At 37.6% G+C, this 15,639-nt stretch overlaps 3 protein-coding genes across 3 annotated transcripts; 1 reads left to right on the forward strand and 2 right to left on the reverse strand.

Moving 5' to 3' along the window:
* The first annotated feature begins 682 nt into the window (after window positions 1–682).
* On the forward strand, window positions 683–5,862 carry LOC111485108 (receptor-like serine/threonine-protein kinase ALE2). Its single transcript, XM_023131828.1, has 11 exons — window positions 683–1,377; window positions 1,494–1,634; window positions 1,868–1,999; window positions 2,089–2,301; window positions 2,408–2,473; window positions 2,571–2,672; window positions 2,765–2,878; window positions 2,954–3,613; window positions 3,743–4,132; window positions 4,213–4,456; window positions 4,816–5,862. The coding sequence occupies exons 1-11, from the start codon at window positions 1,305–1,307 to the stop codon at window positions 5,507–5,509; spliced, it is 2,829 nt and encodes a 942-aa protein (XP_022987596.1). The 5' UTR covers window positions 683–1,304; the 3' UTR covers window positions 5,510–5,862.
* LOC111485173 (WD-40 repeat-containing protein MSI4) lies at window positions 5,842–12,446 on the reverse strand. The gene is made up of 15 exons (XM_023131927.1): window positions 12,082–12,446; window positions 11,691–11,754; window positions 11,457–11,543; window positions 11,306–11,368; window positions 10,975–11,040; window positions 10,790–10,864; window positions 9,899–9,974; window positions 9,450–9,666; window positions 8,668–8,749; window positions 8,223–8,296; window positions 7,409–7,520; window positions 7,199–7,273; window positions 6,826–6,902; window positions 6,496–6,595; window positions 5,842–6,366 (listed from the first exon to the last, which is right to left on the reverse strand). The coding sequence occupies exons 1-15, from the start codon at window positions 12,345–12,347 to the stop codon at window positions 6,265–6,267; spliced, it is 1,536 nt and encodes a 511-aa protein (XP_022987695.1). The 5' UTR covers window positions 12,348–12,446; the 3' UTR covers window positions 5,842–6,264.
* An 867-nt stretch (window positions 12,447–13,313) lies between these two features.
* Window positions 13,314–15,116, reverse strand: LOC111485321 (transmembrane protein 258). Its single transcript, XM_023132151.1, has 4 exons — window positions 14,967–15,116; window positions 14,751–14,851; window positions 13,808–13,886; window positions 13,314–13,622 (listed from the first exon to the last, which is right to left on the reverse strand). Exons 1-4 carry the CDS (start codon window positions 14,967–14,969, stop codon window positions 13,575–13,577), a joined length of 231 nt encoding a protein of 76 aa, XP_022987919.1. The 5' UTR covers window positions 14,970–15,116; the 3' UTR covers window positions 13,314–13,574.
* Between the last annotated feature and the right edge of the window lie 523 nt (window positions 15,117–15,639).

The following is a 15,639-nucleotide window of genomic DNA, read 5'->3' on the forward strand; positions in this document are numbered from 1 at the left end:
TGGTTGGAGACAAAAAAAATACAAAGTATGAGTCAGCTCAATTTAGAACACACTAATGTTAATGGCTCCAAAGATATCTATTTTGTCCATTTTCTTTAGTTCTCGGACAAAAATGAGACATTATTTCGAGTTTTGATAATTATTTCTCGATTCATTTCCATTTTTGTTCTCTCCCAATACACAATCATTTCCAACACACCCGACCAAATTTGTAATTTTTGTAATTTTGTCTCCTTTTTTTTATTCTCCAAATTTTTCGATTTAAGTCGATAGATTAGAATAATACGTTTTTATTTATCTAAACTTCTCTCGTCATTTGTACTCAGAAAATTTGCACGAGATTTTGCAAGTAACTCTTGACTTTTAAAAATAATGAAGCAAACAAACCTATTAATCTATTAATTTTTCAAAAAAGTAGATAATTTTGAACCCATAACACCGAGAATATTAAAGTTGCTTAATGTGAAGAACTACTTTATAAGGCAGTTTAATCATTCTATAAATGATCATTAATAAGTGTATTTGAAAACTGTTTTCTTTTGGGGATAAAAGAAAAGGAAGACTGTTATCTTTCCACAGCGATTTGAGTGAAGATTTTGACCCATCCAATATTTACAAACAAGTCGTTGATTGAAATTATTAGGACATTGAAGCTTAAGCAGCAATTTCTCGGATTCTTAAACAAAAAGTTGAATAAAAAACAAAATTATAATCCAAGATATGGAGGATGAGAAGTCAGTCATATGGGCTTTAATTGTGTCACCATCTGTAGAAATGGCCAACACGAAGCACTGAAAACCAGGAAAATCAGCAATCTCGATTATGAACTCCAAAGACCCAGATATCAAATTTGATTCCCCGTTGGATCCTAAAACCTCCCATTAAAATATTTGCTTCTTTCACTTAGTGAGCGAGTGGTATATGAAGTGGATTTCTACTGTTCTTGGTTTTGATTTTGGTTTTCTGGGTCTGTTTCTTTTGGAGAAACTCCTTGTTTTTGGTTCATGGGTTGCTCAAATCCTTGCAAAACAGAGTCGAAAATGGATGATTCGTTTGTTTGAGGTGTTTTTTTACCAAACCCATCTCTGGGTTTTTGAATCGATTGCTTTCTTCGCACTGTTCGTGGGTCTTATTCAGTCCAACATTGTTCTTGCTTCAAGTTATAAATTCCCATTTAAGTGATTTGTTTAATTCGTTTTCATCTGTTTCTTCTTCTTCTTCTTCTTCTTCTTCTTCTTCTTTTAATCGATGTTGTGTGGTCATTTGAGGAAGTGGGTTTGGATTGGGGTTTGAGTTCATACGGGATGGAGGTTCTTCTTCCGCTGGTGATTCTTTGTGTCGTTGCTGCTAATGCGTCCGACCTTCGGGAAATCGCAGGTAAAAACCTCTTTCTTATGCACATTTCGAATTCGCTATCTGGGTTGTTTAGATTTGAATGAACTGGTTAGCCATTTGATTTGGATGAACTGCCGCTAATGGGTTTATTCCGGCAGCTTCACTCGGTGCTCCTACCGTGTCGCCGCCGGTTAATAGCATGCCTCAGCCGCCTTCACCAGTTCAACCCAGTTCCCGGCGTGACCAAACAAGCAATTCATCACCGAATGTAGCTCCAATCCCTGACCCAATTTCTCCAGGTTCCATTGAAAACTTAGCTAATTGTTAGCTGTTTATGTTCCTGTTCTTCTCTTATTTGAACCATTTCCATAAGCAAGTTTCCTAAGAGCTAGGAACAGTAAGAATTCTTGTCCCAATTGTGGTCTGGATCTAGTTGTTTGAAACTGCTGATGAATTTCTACTGTTCTTGGTTTAAAAGCTCTGTTCCTATATGTTCATGGTGGTTTGATCTGATCTATTTTGATGTTTCCAGAGCCTAATATCTCTCCAGTAGTTGCTATTTCGCCCAAAGCTGGTGACATAAAGAGCTTAGAAGCACCAGTAGCTACACCTTCTAATGCATTGCCTAAGTATATGCTACCTGTGAATCATTCCCCAAAGGAAGGTACTATGGAAAAAGTGTATTTCAGTTGAATTGCTCATGAACAAAGAAACTCTCTCCCTGGTGCTTATTTTCTAGCGCTTTTTATGAAGCTCCTTCTACTCACAATGACATGGGACGTTCTCGTGACACTCAATGGCCAATCGTTCCACCGCGAAAAGCTCCGTTTCGTAGAGGAAATCTTTCTCCAACATCTCCTGTGCCTTCAAATTATAAGCATCATAGAAGGAGGAATCATATCATTAGTCACGCACCTGCACCTGCACCGTCATATCCGATTTCGTCTCGTACGATAGAAACGTCAGGTATTGGTTTAACCTTGATTTGGCTAACTTTACTGCTATTTTCAATCTTGGTATCCCTGACATTGATGGCTATTGAACTTTTTCCCCTCTTGGTTTGATATCATAGGACCAGTTGTTTCCACGGCACAACATTCACACGAGAGAGGAGACTACACTCCACCCATGGAGTCAGGTAGTTCGATGTATTGATATCGTATGTGAATTGTTTAAAAACAAGAATGAAAAACTGACCGTTGTGGCTACTGGCTACGTACTTTCTTCCTGTGCAGATCCTTCGTCGATATCTCCTTCACATTATGATCATCCACCGCTTGTGACTCATGTTTCGCCTTCTCCTTCACCATACCAGAAAATGTCTGGTCATACTGAAAGTATGGAGCATAACAATGTTTAAATCAAAGAAGAACTCTTTCACATACCAATATGAAATATTAACATTGTTATTTGTTCTTTCCATTTTCAGGACATTTTTATCCTCCTAAAGCTTCACCTTCACCCTTGAAACCTTGGGCAAAAAGCCCGAAGATGCCACCGCTGCGATCGATACATACATTGCCCCCTCCACCTCCCAATGAAGGTATACATATACTCGAAATTCTCATCCAGATTACAAAGGAAATTAGTATTCAAGAACATGTTCAATTTGATGTAGATTGTTCAGCTACCCTGTGCACCGAGCCATATACAAACACTCCCCCAGGATCTCCCTGCGGTTGTGTTTGGCCCATGCAAATTGGACTTCGCCTCAGTGTTTCGCTATATACGTTCTTCCCCCTGGTTTCGGAGCTGGCAGCAGAAATCGCTGCTGGGGTGTTCGTAAAGCAAAGCCAAGTACGCGTCATTGGAGCTAATGCAGCTAACCAGCAACCAGATAAGACTGTTGTTCTCATTGACTTAGTCCCACTTGGGGAAAAATTTGACAATACTACAGCCTTTTTGACTTACCAAAGGTTTTGGCATAAGAAAGTTTCTGTCAAAGCTTCCTATTTTGGGAAATATGAAGTATTATATGTTCGATATCCGGGTTTACCTCAATCACCTCCTTCTGGAGATTCAGGAATAGATAATGAGCCTTATTATAGTAATAGTAACGATGCGAGGACGGTTAAACCGATTGGCGTCGATGTACAGAACATACAGCACAAAGACCGGATAAGTGGTGGTATGATTGCCATCATTGCTCTATCAACTACTGTTGCAGTCGTCTTATGTGTTGCGACTGCTTGGATTTTGCTCCTCAGATGCAACGATGGCGTTTGTCAGCCGAAACCAACTCCACATGCTTTGGTATCTTCCCTTAATAAACCATCAGGTAAATGGATTGCCTACTTATGCTGCCCCCTGCAAAGGCGGATCTCTTGCAACGTTATTTTACTGCATTCGTTAGCTCACTGTTCTCGATCCTCCTCCGGGATTTTTCTAAGTTCATAGAGTCTTGCAGGTGCTGGTGGATCAGTCATGGCAGCCATGCCTAGTTCTGCTTCTTTATCCTTTGGATCTAGTATTGCCCCATATTCAGGATCAGCCAAGACATTCAGTGCCTCGGACATAGAGAGAGCCACCAATAATTTTGACCCTTCAAGGATATTAGGGGAGGGTGGCTTTGGACGTGTTTACAGAGGCACTCTTGAAGACGGTCCCGAAGTAGCAGTTAAAGTTCTCAAGAGAGATGATCATCAGGGCGGTCGAGAATTCTTGGCTGAAGTCGAAATGCTTAGCCGTCTTCACCATAGAAACTTGGTCAAGTTGATTGGAATATGTACTGAGGAGGGTAGCCGCTCCCTGGTGTATGAACTTATTCCAAATGGCAGTGTGGAATCTCACTTACATGGTCAGAAAATGCTTCTCATGTGTATCCTTTGTAGTTTAAGCAGCATGATAACAATTTAATTTTACCTATTCTTCTATCAGATGTTGATAAGGAAACTGCCCCACTTGATTGGGACGCTCGGATGAAGATAGCACTTGGTGCTGCTCGGGGTTTATCCTATCTACACGAGGATTCGAGTCCGAGAGTCATACATCGAGACTTCAAATCCAGCAATATCTTATTAGAACATGATTTTACACCAAAAGTTTCGGACTTTGGGTTGGCTAGAACGGCAATGGATGAGGAAAGCAGACACATTTCGACACGCGTCATGGGAACTTTCGGGTAAGAATTCCTTCCATTTGGTCGTGTTATTAGAAGTTCTTTTGGATTTAACACTGCCAGATACAGTGAAGAACCAAGCTGAGGTTATGGTAGTTAATATAGTTGTCACAATCTTAACTTAATCCCTTAAAAAGAAATAATCTTCACTTAAGCATGCACCTGAATTAAGCAAACTTGATTACCTTCAAATCTTAGAGTAAACGTCTGTTCTTGATTTTCCTCGCCAACAATGCACCTGTGGGAACAAAATATATTAGACCTTACTTTTGAACAATAATAATGAGATTGTTATGCATCTTTGTTTTGTTCGTTTTTGTATTTTATGCCTTCTCTTACTCGAGTTATTGCATCTCCTACAGATATGTGGCTCCGGAATATGCAATGACGGGGCATTTACTTGTGAAGAGTGATGTTTATAGCTACGGGGTCGTTCTTCTCGAGCTATTAACTGGGAGGAAACCAGTTGACATGTCGCAACCGTCTGGTGAAGAAAATCTTGTTGCTTGGGCTCGTCCACTACTCACGAGCAAAGAAGGTCTAGATGTTATAATTGACAAATCACTCGATTCTAGTGTTCCTTTTGAAAATATTGCCAAAGTGGCTGCCATTGCTTCAATGTGTGTGCAACCAGAGGTGTCACATCGACCTTTCATGGGCGAGGTCGTTCAAGCTTTGAAACTAGTATGCAACCAATGCAACGATGCTCGAGAAGCAATCTCACAAGCTGGTTCGAGCCTAGATAATTCGTCTGTGGAGATGAATGACGAGACATTGAGTTCAAGATACATGCTAGACTCTTTTAATAGCGAATATTTAGTATCTGGCTCAATTTCAGGTCTTGATGTCATCGATACACGTCTCTCAATCTCGGGTATGTTAAATACTTCAATTGGAATCGGAATGCTAGAATCTAGATCACTCGAAAGATGTTTAAGTTCTAGTCCTCTTCGAAACGGGAAAGGTAAGAGGCACTTCTGGCAAAGAATGAGAAGATACTCTGGAAGTAGCATCAGTGAACATGGAATGCCTAGATTATGGTCCGGTTCTACCTAACAAACAAGCAAGTCCTTCCACATACTTCAATTTCGATGTTGACCGATTTTGATCCAATATGCCCTAAGATGAACGAACATACGTACAAATTTCAACTAACTGGCTTCCAAAATAGCTTTTGCAGTGCTATACACAACAACTTGATGGGATTGTAGAGGATAAGGTGATGATGAACTGAGGTGGATACAAGAACGGTTAACCTTCTCGTTATCCTTCACGTTTTTTTCTTCCTTGCTGTTGCAGAATAAAGCATTAGAGTGAAGAAAATGCTGTAAGATTCAGAGTCAATTTTTTTTTTTCAATCCATGTATAGAGAACACTTTGTATCATGAAAAAAAGACATCCATTAGTCTTACCTGTAATATCATATAATATCATCCACCACGCTTCAAAATAATAAGAGTGAAAGACCTTGCATTATTTGCTAGTTCCTAGACAGGCTAAATAACAAACAAGTTGGTTCGAGTTCAGGCAAGAACAAGGAATCCTGGTCCCCAAACACAGAATCATAACGGGTTTCATACACCAAATTTCAAGAACCTAACCTCCAAGTAATCCAGGGAAACAAGAGCGTTCAATACCTTGATGGTATCACTGTGGATCATGTTCATTCTACTAAACTCTATAAATGGTAGAGAGAGCCTGCACCGGATTTACTTGCACACCTAACATCTCAATCCTAAGAAAACAGACAAAATCTACAACCTACTGCGTTATGTCCGAAGAAAACACAGGTAGAAAGGTTTATGAAGCACTCAAGGCTTTGCAGCACATTCAATTACGTGAGATTTGAATTTTTCAAGCTCAGCTAACACCTCATCTTCTGGACGATAAATTAGGTCACTCATGCGCCATATCTGCAACTCATAACAAATCAAGAGAAAATTAGCACACCCCTCCAAGTTCAGAAACCATACAAATCTATTTGTTTTGCTTTTGTGCAGGTGTGGGAGGCGAGTGAGAGAGAAAGGGAGAGAGATAGCAACCTGCAACGTCCCTCCTCCTCCAGTCGTATCACAATCATCAGACACACTCACAACAGTCCATGGATCAGCTGCATTCCAATGGAAGTCAACGACTTTATCCCTGGGGCAAAAGATTAGATGAGAAGGACCATTACCATTGAAGCCAAATCTAATAACAAAACAACTTTCTGCCTACCTACAAGTACATAACAAAAACCATGAACCAACAGCAAACTAAAAAAAATCCTATTTTCTTTTTTTTTTTTTTTTTTTTGGGGTGGGGGGGTGTTGGGTGTTGCAGGGGGCAGAATTGTTCATGCATTTTAATCAAGAAAGGCAGCAATGTGGAACCTGTGCCCAGCATGCTGGAAAAATAAACCAGGAGGAGCAGCAGGTGTCCTTGTAGCTCGCTCTGTCTTTTTACCAACCTGAAATGTATATTATATGTTGAGACCACAAAGAACATTATAGTCTATACTACAAAAAATTCCATAGAAATACTAAGACAAATTAGTTAACATGGACTATAAACATATAAGATATGCTATAAAATATCAGCCAGTTGTCGTGGAAGTTTGTGGAATCAGATCTCTAAGCTAAAGGGCAAAAGAACTTCATAGTATAACATCTTATTATCCTGAGTTCCGGCATTAAACTGAACCCTGATATCCTGAAGCAAGATGATGAAAGATAAAACATGGTTAAAAATCTCAAAATAATGTACCTTATCGTAATCCCAAATATTCAACAGCCCATCCTCAGCAGAACTTCCAAAGACGGATGATTTATCTGGGGACCACTGAATAAAAACATATATGGACCAGTACGTATAATCAGTACATTTTACAACTAATAGCACGAGCATTTTCAAATAAAATTAGTATTAATAAGACAAGAAGCAAATATAATCAAACTTAAAAAACAAAAAGAATACCTGAACACAAAGAACCGCTGCTTTGTGGCCCTCAAATTTATAGATGGGCGAGCCAACACCATTAGAAGTGAGATTCCGACGATCAAACATGCGAATAGAATTATCTGCTGACCTAAAGAGAAATTTGTGCCGATGTAACCACGTATGTTTATAGTCATTACCTCAGAAATCTCATTCTCCTAAATCCTAAATCCTAAATGCACTACCGATAAAATGATGAGACCAAACCAAATGACACACAACAGCCTAACTAAAACAGGGCAAATAGTAGTAAGACCATTGTGCTATTTTAAGAAGCACAGACACTACAACACCTCATTTTCTAAAATCTAGGACAAGAACACAGCAACTGACACGTTCATTTAAATATACATTCGTTAAAATGTCATTTTTATACCATAATGAATTTCAAAGTCAATGAGTTTATTCATTGATATGCTTAAAAATTAGTTTGATGTATTTTCTCTCAAGTTCTTTAATTTTGTCATATGTGCAAATTTAGTACACTTAACAAGGGTTTGATTTATTTCTAGCAAATGTTGGACCTACTTTGACTTTGTAGAACTAATGTTAACACATCTACTGCCCTAACAAGTGTTTAGTAGGTAACCAACAAGTGTTAGAATGTCCAAGTGTCTAACTCGTGTCAGACACAGACCTGCTGGCTAAACTAAAGTGTTTGTGCTTCTGAGATTCTATTTATTATTTCTTCTCTCCTGTCTGTATATTTATTCTCTTTTTTGTATAAATATATGAGACTCAATTTTCCCATAAGCATTAGCAATTGAAAAGAAAATAAAACATTAAAATTTACCCTGTTATGATAAGATTATCATCATGGGGATTCCAATCAACACAATGAAGATCAGCATTGTGTGCCTTTTCGACCTGCAGACCAGAAAGAAAGACAGACTAAGATGCAAAACAGAAGCACCTAAAATATGCACCCTGAGGATAAAAACATAAAAAGCAATATTAAATTACATGATATCAATTTTATCTTGCAGGATAAATCTCCTGCACAGAATACTTGGTATGAAAAACGAAAAAAATCTCTACTACAAAACAACACCATGGAATTCTTGTCCTATCGACATAAGCCAGTATGTATAACAAATCAAAAAATATTTCTCATAATAGGAGAATGACGAGTTTCTAGTTTTGTCGAATTTATGCTCTATAACACATATATTTCAAATTCCACATTATACGACAAGGAGAGCCCCTTGTTACAGAGAACTAAACAAGAGAATTAAGACCTTGACAGCTGGGCTAGAGCCGGTACGGGCATCCCATAATATTAGGCAAGAGTCATCTCCTACACTGCAGAACTCCTGTGCACTTAAGAGGGAAAATAAAAGAAACGGATGTTGCTGGTTACGCTTGGAAAAGAAACAACTAAAAATTAGACTTTCATCAACTCAAGCGAAATAAATCTGGTGTAAAATGAACACCAAGATACAAATTAAAATACTTTAAAATAGCATTATATTTTGGGGAGGGTTAAGAAACAATTTCATTGATGGCATGAATTTACAAAAGAGGGGAAGACCCCCAATAAAGAGATTACAAAAGGCCTCTTCAACTAGGAAGCAGGGAAGTAAAGTTATAGTAGTGAAAAAGAGATCATTTACGCCCAGTCCCAACCAAATTAGTTATAACGTCAGGAAAATCTACTATACGTGAGTTCCTTACCTTGGAAGATTAAAAAATAGTACAATTTTATTACTATTTTTTACTATTTTCAGTTTTGTGAAGATAGTATACAGTAAAAATTATTCAATGCTCGATAGTTTATTTGTAGCATTAATCAAGAGCACTATGATCCAGAAACCGACGCTCATCCCCCACGCAAAACCCTACCCTTCAAAACCTCTCATCTTGGTCAAACCAAACCTCAGCTAGAAATCACCTGTACTATATAATAAACAAAATATATTTTAAATAAAAATGGTTTTAAATGCCACATCCGCATGTCCATTTATCAATAATTCTCAAAATAAAAAACTGAATGACTAGTAATACAGAATTAAGATATTACTTGGATGGACAGAAGGTCACATCTTCAACAGTATCCTCATGGCCATGGTAAACTCCTCGTGGCCCAATAGAAGGACCATCAGAAGTTTTATCAGTTCCCTCTCCCGCCTTCTTTATGATAGATCCACCAGATCCTGGTGATTTTGAAACAGCAGGGTCTGTGGCAGAAGTTGTTATATGGTCCTGGATACTCCATAAAACAACTAACTTGTCCTTCCCTGCCCATAAGATGAAGTAACATCAGAGAAATGGAACCCCATTTGTAACACCCCAAACCATAAGATAGACCAAAATCCCATACAGCAAAGAAATTGATAGGTATTGAAAAAAACAACAAAATAATTTGACATCTAAATCTGAAACAGTGCAAGAGTTGAGTAGAACTTTCCAGATTGAACCTAATTAGCAGGACCAACTTAAAGGAGAGAAAAAGATTGGAAAACATTCAACCTCCAGACAGGACATAAGGTTCAGTGGGGCACATAGCTAGAGCAAACTCGGCATTTTCTTGATGACCAGTCAGAATCTGCAAGTGAAGAGTAAGTTAACATAAAATTGCACAATGAACGCTTTAAACAAGCAAGGGATTTAGAATGTCCATGTTACAAACACCAGAAGAATTTATCTTTACATGGTCCCAGGTTGAACAATTGTTAAGATGTGTAAATGAGACCAAAGAAGTTTTACACACTCATCGATGACCTACCATGGTCTTCCAATCGGACTGTGAACCCACCTCAGCTCTATATAATGATTTTGTAAAATATCTCCTATCAGATTAAAACTATGAAATGCTTGAACCTTTTAAATGCACAAGAAAATAAATTAAGCAGCCTATTGTTCAACCATGGTGCAACATTAACAGTACGAAAGTGAACTAAACTCAGTTTGGCATATCGAGATCTCAATAGGCATCTATAGAAGGATTAACCTTAACCTCAACCAGCCAAGCCCATAATCTACATCCAAGAGACTCGAGAATTTCTGACTCTCACGAAATCTAAGTACAGAAGAATTGAGTCATTCTCTCTTAAAACCAGATTCAAATTTAGTGCTTAAATGAGTGAGAAAAGAACGTTGTAAAAAGGACATCTTCCATCTTATCAGCTATTCTCGAAAGGCATTCTAATGATGCACGGCCCTTAAAAGAAAAATGACAACATTAGTTTTGCTTTAATGCAAGGCATACTTCAACATCAATGTTAGGTATTCCACCGTGGTTGTAACCAGAAGGTAGATAGAGAAACATCAACTAGAAATATACACCAGAGATTTAAAATATAGCAACATTTATAGGAAAACAAAGATCGTGTAGGCAATTCAAGTTTTTAATAGAATTACCAAATCTGGGCGAGAATTTGTGGCACCAAGGACAGCATGACGGTTAGGTTGTGCCTCAACATCCCAAATGAGGACCTAGATGTTGAATACCAAAGAGACTTAAATCAATGCTTGTTGAATAAATGTACTGAAGGCATAAGATTTTCAAATGGATTAAAATAAGAACTAAAATTAATAGCACATACATCTGGACTGTCAGTGTGTGTGGCAACAATTCTAGAATTCTGGGGAAGTTCCCTAATTCTGTTAACCTGGGAAAATATTCAACATAGAACATTAGAAAGACAACAATTTTAAAACAACTCTTCATCTTCCATCATTTTCAACTTCCAACCAAACGGTATCAACTATCCAAAGAAAGAAATATAAATGTTCAAGACGGAGAAAGACCTTGAAACTCAAATGGGAAAAGAATAATAATGTAACCATAACCACATGAAAGCATGGAAAGAATGCCTGAGGATCAACCAGCTTATACGAATGTCATTGTAGATCATATTTTCATACGTTTCATACCTCACCAGGGTGTATAATAGTCTTGTACTTCTTTACAAATGGTGAGCGTGCTTCTTCATTGAACTGAAAATACAATAACAACATACGACACATAGATTGAGTAGCACGAAAAAGGTCCACAGAACTTCAAACTTTGAAATTGACCAATCACCTGAGAAATGTGCTCTGCAGCTGCAACCCTCGGCTTCACAACTTCACAATTTGCAATGACCAGTGTATTCGGAACACTGCCATCAGTCTGGTAACAAGGAAGGAAGAAAAATAAACAATAAACAACAATTACAGATCGATCTTCAATGTGATAAATTCAGTACAAGCTACAGCAAGAAATAAAACAACGTAGCCATTTCAACAAAACACAAGATTTTACTGCGACGGAAGTCACCTGTTCAGAAAGATAAAGCCGCTGTCGATTCTTATACGTTGCTTGCTCGAGCTGAGGACCCCACCTAGACCCAGAAAATAGTCAGACTCAGATCAAATAAATGCCATACAAAGAGCCCCGCCAAATAGCCGTAGAGGTAGGGAGAAGGAATGCATCATACGAATAAGAAGCTCAAGTTTGCAGAAATGCGACAAATAGTAAGAAAAAAAAAACCCTAAAAATTAACACGCGACAGATCCAGTAATACAGTGGAGGTGATTATCTCCAACGAACAAGAAGAAGCACAAGAAACACAAGTGAAAAAAAACAGCAAACAGAAAACCCTAGAAACGAGAGAAGCAAGCAGAGTAGAGTAGATAGTTGAAAACAGAAGGAAGAGTAAGTGGAATACCGGCAAGAGAGAGAAGGCCAAACGAGATTGTGGTTAGCGAACCAGTCATAGAGAACAGGAACAAGAGACTTCCACTGAGTATAGCGCTCATCGACGGAGGGATGTTGGTGAGCCTTCATCTTCTTAGCTTGCTGCTCGTCCTTCTTCTCCTCCTTAGGCTTGGGCTTCCGGCCTCTGGTCTCCTTCTTCTTCACAACAGGCTGCTGCTGCTGCTGCTGCTGCTGCTGTTGAAGCTGTTGCTGCTGCTGCGACTGAGGAGAATCCATAGCTCAGTGGAGCTTCGGTCCGCGATTTTTCAGTACGATACTTTTCGCGCTCTCTTTGACTCTCCAGACTCAAGGCGACCCCACCCAAGTATCCAAACCAGTTACATACAGTAAACCCAGACAAAAATATATTTTGGGTCCAATTTGGGAAATGATGATGATGATCCACCACCAACGGTTGATATTGGGACACGTGTCAAAATCTCGGTAGGTCTTCCTAATGCTGTGGCGCGTAATGTTATTGCCGTGAAATAGCGGCAGTAATATACTCTTTTATAAGTGGCGTTTGGTAGGGATCTTAATAGTATTTAATAACTAGATCAATACGATCGAAACCGTAATCGGTTAAAATTAAATTTCGGTTCGATCTATAGATAAGACATTTTTTGTCGTGTATCTAACAAATATGTAACATTTATAACTAGAGATAAATATTTGATATTTTAACTTTTATGAAAATTTAAGAACATAGAAAGCTGAGATGAGTTGTAAATTCTTGTGAATTCTCTTCCAAATTTTTCGGGTCACCAATTCAACAAACCTAAAATTTTATATTAGTCCAAAAAAAAATTTCCAACTAATCCAACCTAATGTATCCTCCTAATGTTTTGAATATGAATTTGTCTAAGAAAAAAAAAAAACATGAAAATGATTTCAATTTATTTTTATTTGAGCTTGGTTCGAACTTGTTTCACTCTTAGATTCCATCTATACACAATTTAAGAGTTTTTTCCTTTTATTTGTTAGTTAAGTTATAAAAAATACATGAAGTTAGGTTTAATTTTACTTCAAAATTGGAAACGTTTGGTTAAAATGAGGAAGACGTCAACAAGTATGATCCCATTGGTTAAAATGAAACTTTTAAAAGTCCAAATTTTTATAATTTAACCAAAAATAATCATGGAAAAAAAACCCACAAGAAATATGAGTCTAAAGGATTGTGGCTATGAACTTATGGGATTGAAGTCAATACCAACCTTGTTCCAATTTCTACGTTATTGTAGAGAGCCATGATTCAATTTCTAGCAAAAAGCTGATTTCTTCAGCACTAACATTCTCAACTCTGCAAAATCCCTTCAACCACAATGCATGTTATGAGTATAACGCTCCATAAAAGGAAAAAAGAGACCACTGTTCATAGAAGTAGTCCTGGCCCAGCATCATGATCATACATGTAAAACTGACTCCGCTAGATAAATATAATTCTCAACATGTGCTTCCAATAGGTCAGACATAAATACCAGAAGCAAGCAACAAGAACAAGGATCCAAAACCCTGCAACATATAACAACGTAGAATCATAAATATATAACATCAGGCTCCATGATCAAATCTAGCAATAATTAACGAGAAATATACAGCAATTGTCAATGTGAAAGTAAGGGCGTTCTTCTCCCACTGACATGATCGATGAAAAATTTTGCATTTAAAATAAAAGACGTCTACTGAAAGATTCATACCAAGAAAACGGAGGCAAATGATCCTGTAGTGAGTTCCTTGGCAAGACAACGGTTTTTCCTAGAAGATGTAGCTTCATAGCTGCAAATTGATAATCGATGCGGTTAGAGCGACCCCAAACCATCGACTCCATAAGGGGACGACGGTTTGCTTGATCTATTAGAATGATACAAACAGTCATCTGGCTCCAACCTTACCAGCAAACCATGAAATTTGGTTGTATTATAGGTCATGACAATGAATATCAATACCCAATTTATCAAATTCAATAACTTTTTCTCAATATAGATATCAACTTAACAGAGAGATGTAACCATAATCTACATTAGAAACGTCCGTGCATGTTACAGTTGCAACTACACAAAGCAACAAACAACATATGTCACATACAGTGATCCCCGTCATGTCAATGGTGACCATAAACTAATATTTTACATCAAAGTGTACCTATTATTGTGATCGTTAAGAATCCAAGTTTGCCTTGAGAAGTATGATAGAGAGTGGACTCTTCTTTATTGACGGTAAAATGGCGTTCTTTTGCTGAACGGTATAAACATAGATTTGGATTATGAAAATTAGTCCCGCCGTGTGGTTGGATGAAAGCCTAAAAGACATCGTTGAACCAAATGCATGAAACGTCCACGCATTCGGGCTTGGATTTCACATGGTTTTTCATTTTCGGAATAGATGGTGCAAAAAGAAAATGGTACTTGATTGGATCGAGAAAATTCCGGATTTCCTCCCTTCCCAAACCAATGATCACAATCTTTCTTGATAGCTAATAATCTTCTAAGCATTTCGTTGTAATCAAAGTGAATTAAGCAAGCATATGACAGAATTAGACAATCCTTAACCTAATTGTCTAGAACCTCTCATTTCACTCCGAATAATTAACATGAACCAGATTTCATTTTGCTACAGAGAAATGGATCCGATCGAACTTACATGAAAAACGAAGCGGTAATGACAAGTCCAACAGCGATCATCAGGACCGCAAGAGTCGGGTACCAGGCTTCGGGGACGGGACTCGTAACAGGTTTCGGAGCCTGCAAAAGCACGATCCACGAAATTACAAATGCGAAATGACAGGGATAACGAAATCCAAAGGAATTGTTGCCATAGCAATTCGATCAGCATTTCATCGACATCAAAATCACTCACCATCAAATCCGGTGGGGGCGAAGAAAATTGATTTCAAAAGAGATCTCTGGTTCTATCGATAGGAATTGCAAGTCTGAAGTCGCGCCAGACGCAAGGACTAGGGGAATGAATGGAGTATCTTAGGGTTATTTTGCCGAAATGAAAAGCCCAATTTTGAATAAATTAAACCTTAAATTACATATTTACCCTCTCAACTCTTAAAAAAATATAATTACCCCATAAAATTTTAATTACTTTAAATTCAAAATTAATATTTTATTACTTTTTTAAAAATGGTTCAAAATATTTATGATTTATACCCATTAATTAAATAAAATCAACTATTTAAGAAAATTACATTATTAAGAAAAAATTGCATATACTTTAAATAGACCAAAAGGTCACTTTGAATTCATTTTGTAAAAGTAAAGTATTTTGCTTCAACATTTGTATTGTATTCAAACATTACAACATCGACCCCGTGATCAAATAGTTACATAACCTTTCGAATAAATAAATCAGGGTCGGAATTCGGGATCAAAGTTTTGAACCCATCTAGATTTTCTTTCTATATACATAGCAAACTTCTTCACTATCTACATTGACATAACAATGGTATTTGATTTTTGTATTTTCCTCCACTTATTCTCTTGTGAATTCAAACACTGTGGTAGTTTGGTCCGAGATGTAAATC

This window comes from Cucurbita maxima, unplaced genomic scaffold, assembly GCF_002738345.1.
Source record: "Cucurbita maxima cultivar Rimu unplaced genomic scaffold, Cmax_1.0 Cma_Scf00010, whole genome shotgun sequence".
NCBI classification, from domain to species: Eukaryota; Viridiplantae; Streptophyta; class Magnoliopsida; order Cucurbitales; family Cucurbitaceae; genus Cucurbita; species Cucurbita maxima.